The 3738-nt window shown below is 62.2% G+C and overlaps 2 protein-coding genes across 3 annotated transcripts; one reads left to right on the top strand and one right to left on the bottom strand.

The window, feature by feature from the left end:
* Window positions 1–940: 940 nt before the first annotated feature.
* LOC121351792 (fukutin related protein) lies at window positions 941–2965 on the bottom strand. The gene has a single exon (XM_041464159.1). It carries the CDS (start codon window positions 2547–2549, stop codon window positions 945–947), a length of 1605 nt encoding a protein of 534 aa, XP_041320093.1. The 5' UTR covers window positions 2550–2965; the 3' UTR covers window positions 941–944.
* A 250-nt stretch (window positions 2966–3215) lies between these two features.
* On the top strand, window positions 3216–3738 carry LOC121351793 (striatin-4-like). 2 transcript variants are annotated; one of them, XM_041464161.1, is made up of 2 exons: window positions 3216–3583; window positions 3666–3738. In XM_041464161.1, the coding sequence occupies exons 1-2, from the start codon at window positions 3377–3379 to the stop codon at window positions 3690–3692; spliced, it is 234 nt and encodes a 77-aa protein (XP_041320095.1). In that variant the 5' UTR covers window positions 3216–3376; the 3' UTR covers window positions 3693–3738. The 2 variants fall into 2 exon arrangements, with proteins under 2 accessions (XP_041320095.1, XP_041320094.1); XM_041464160.1 differs by having other exon boundaries at window positions 3218–3603; window positions 3686–3738.

Genomic DNA, 3738 nt, shown 5'->3' with positions numbered 1-3738 from the left:
TGGGGAAATTTGGGAAAATGGATGAAATTTTTTTTTTTTTTTTTTTTTTTTTTTTTTGGGGTTTTTTTTGGGTTTTATTTTGGGATTTTTTTTGGGGATTTTTTTTGGGGATTTTTTTTGTATTTTTTTTAATTTCTGGGGGAATTTTTCAAGTTTTATTTTTTGTTTTCCCAGCGTTGGATCCGAGACTTTTTTTGGTAAAAAAAAACAAAAAAAAAAGGACAAAACAACAACAAAAAAAAAGGGAAAAAAAGAAGAAAATCCGGGAATTTTTTGTTTGGGAATCCCTCGGGACCCTGGGGTTCCCAAAAAAACCAAAAAACGCCGGAATTCTTCGGCACGCCGAGGATTTGTTATAAAAATTGTGAATTTCGCAGTTTTCGGTGGCTTTTTGGGGAAGTTTGGGGAATTTTGGGGGATTTGGGGAGGGGGGTCCAGGGGGTCCTTAAAGGGAAAAGGGAAATTGGGGAAAAGGGGACCCCAAGGGTGGCACAGGGACCCCAGAGGTGGCACAGGGACCTCAAGGGTGGCACAGGGACCCCAAAGGTGGCATGGGGACCCCAAGGGTGGCACGGGGACCCCAAGGGTGGCACAGGGACCCCAAAGGTGACAGAGGGACCCCCGGAATTCCACTGGGGGGGTTTATTTTGTGTCCCCTCCCCCAAGTCCTGTGCCAACCTCCTGACCCCGGGGTTGGGGTACTTGGGGGACTCTGGGGACCCTCAGAAGGACCCCAAGGGTGGCACAGGGACCCCAGAGGTGGCACAGGGACCCCAAAGGTGGCACAGGGACCCCAAGGGTGGCACAGGGACCTCAAGGGTGGCACAGGGACCCCAAGGGTGGCACAGGGACCCCAAAGGTGACACGGGGACCTGAAAGGTGGCACAGGGACCCCAAGGGTGACACGGGGACCCCAAGGGTGGCACAGGGGACAATCAGAGATGTCACCGTGATGTTTTATTGCCCACGTCCTGTGCCAACCTCCTGACCCCGGGGTTGGGGTACTCGGGGCTCTCGATCACCCCGGGCCCGAATTTGAGCTCCAGGAACCCTCGGGGGTCGTTGGGCGCTTTGGCCGCCACCCCCGCGAACGTCACGGTGCCCAGGGGCACCAGGAAGGACTCGGGGAACTCCACGTCCTGCCGGTGACCCAACCACGTGTCCTTGGTCATCACGGCCGCGGCGCCGCCGGGCCGGACGTAGAACGGCCACAGATCCACGTGCAGCCGGTTGGAACGGCTGAAATGAACTCGGTAAAACTCCCCCTCGGTGGCTTTCTCCCAAAAAAAACCTTGAGGGTCCTCCACCGGCCGGCCCGTGGCCGCCACCGCCGCCAGCCAGCGGCACTTGGGGACGTCGTCGCGGTAAATCCCCACGTCCACGTCGTAGTCCCAGGGGATGATGTCCCCGAGGCGGACGGCGCCCAGGAGGGTCCCTCCCTCCAGCCAGTGCCGCACTCCGGCCGCTTCCAGCTGGGCCAGCACGTGGCGGGCGGTGGCACGCAGCGCCCGCAGGCAGCACGGCGGCGTCCAGCGCCCGGCCAGCAGGTACTCGGGGGTCTGGCGCAGCACCGTGCCGAAACAGCGCGGCGTGTCCTTGGCGCAGCCGTGCCAGCGCCGCGAGCCGTCCGGCAGCACCTCCAGCTTGATGCCGAAGAGATCCAGCAGCGTCCGGCGTTGAGATTCCAGCGCGGTTTGGGCTCTCCGCTGGTCGTGCGGCGACGGAGGCGGCCGCGGCGCCAGAGGGAAGGAGGCCGGCAGCAGGAGGAGGCGCCAGCCGCGAGCGGCGGCCTGGAGGGACAGCGAGGTGACCACGGGACGGGTCAGCGGGAAGGGCAGGGAGAAGAGGTCGCGTGTCCGGAGGAGGAGAACGGCCGGGGCTCCGTCCAGAGCGCCGCAGCGGTCACCGTGATTGTCACCATGCTGGTCACCGTGATTGTCACCACGCTGGTCACCGTGATTGTCACCATGCTGGTCACCGTGATTGTCACCACGCTGGTCACTCCGTCGGTCAGCGTGGCCGTAGCGCGCCGTCCACGCCTTGATGTCCACCTCCAAGCTCAAACACCGCGGCCGCCGCCGCCCCACGGCCGCCGCCACCACTTTGACGCCGCCGTCCTCGACGGCTTCCAGGACGTCCCTCATGCGCCGCAGCAGCCCGGGCGCCGCGCGGGCGCCGTCCGGCACCAAAGCCACGTGGCGAGTCCGTACGGCCAGCTCCGGCCGCGGCGGCGGCCGGTGAGGCTCCGGACGCAGCGACAGCACGGCGACGCCGGCGGGCAGCGGTACCGGTGGGTACGGGGACGTCTCGGCGGCCACCAGCACCGGGACGCCCGGCAGGGCGGCGAAGGAACGGGCGGTGGCGGCCACGTCGTGGTCGGGGCCGTCGAAGTCGCGGAGGATGACGGTGACACCGGGGACGCCGTCGGGGACGCGCCGGGAGCGGCGGCACGCCGGGGACGCGCCGGGGAGGAGGCGCGAGCAGAGAAGGAGGAGGAGGTTGAGAGCGATGGCGGCGGCCAGGGCGGCTTGGCAGGGGGTGATTCTCATGGTGCGGGTTGGTTAATTAATGGGTTGGGTGGTTAATTAGTTCATGGGTGGGGTAATTTGTTGATTTGGAGTCAAGTAATTGGTGGGGATAGCAATTGGGTTGGGTGGTGGTGATACCAGCGGTGACCACGCGGTGGCGCTGTGGAGGTGGGGGTGTTAATGAGTTGTTAATGAGGGGTTGTAATTAAAAAAATGCCCTGCGATCTTCCAAGCATCCCCCCGAAAAATCCTAAACCCCCCCAAAATCTCCTCTAATCCATCAAAGAACCCTAAAACTCCCAAAATTCTCTATAAACACACAATGACCACCCCGGAAAATCTTCTGAACTGCCCAAAATCCTCTCTAGCCTTACAAAGACCCCCCAAAAAACCCAAAAAATCCCCTATAAACCCCCAAAATGCCCCAGAATCCCAAAAATCCCCTCTAACCTTCCAAAGACACCCCCCAAAAACCCCAAAAATCCCCTAGAATTCCCCCGAAATTCCCTATAACCACCCAAAAATCCTCTACAATCCCCCGAAGGCCACCCCAAAAAATCCTAAAACCCTCCAAAAACCCCCAAATCCCCTCTAACTCCCCAAAGACCCTCTCAAAAAATCCTGAAACCCCCCCAAAATCTCCCAGAACCCCCCCAAAAAATCGTAAAATTCCCCAAAATTCCGCTACAGCCCCCCCCCCCAACTCCCGTTGCCCCGGCAACAGCGCCTCCCCTAGGCCCCGCCCCTTTCCGCTGACCACGCCCACTTCTCATTAACCCCGCCCCCTTTCCGGCTCCCTTTGTGGCAGGAAGCCGCTGCCGCCCGTGGCTCCCTTTGTGGCAGCCGCCATGGCGGCCGAGCGGGCTCCGCCGGCCCGGGCCCAACCTCCTCCCCCCGGCCCCGCTCCCGGCCCCGCTCCGGGCCCCGCTCCGGGCCCCGAGCCCGCGGCACGAACCGGCCTCAGCTTGCCGGGCATCCTGCACTTCATCCAGCACGAGTGGGCGCGGTTCGAGGCGGAGAAAGGGCGCTGGGAAGCGGAGAGGGCCGAGCTGCAGGTAATGGCGGCGGCGCTGCCCTCATGAGGGGACGGGCGCTGAGGAGAAAGGGCGCTGGGAAGCGGAGAGGGCCGAGCTGCAGGTAATGGCGGCGGCGCTGCCCTCATGAGGGGACGGGCGCTGAGGGGACAGCGGGGGGACGGCGGGGGGACGGC

This window comes from Pyrgilauda ruficollis, unplaced genomic scaffold (genome assembly GCF_017590135.1).
Source record: "Pyrgilauda ruficollis isolate IOZ18807 unplaced genomic scaffold, ASM1759013v1 scaffold1726, whole genome shotgun sequence".
NCBI lineage: Eukaryota > Metazoa > Chordata > Aves > Passeriformes > Passeridae > Pyrgilauda > Pyrgilauda ruficollis.
Note: the sequence above shows the minus strand (reverse complement) of the source record. Positions and strands in the feature narration are given on the sequence as shown.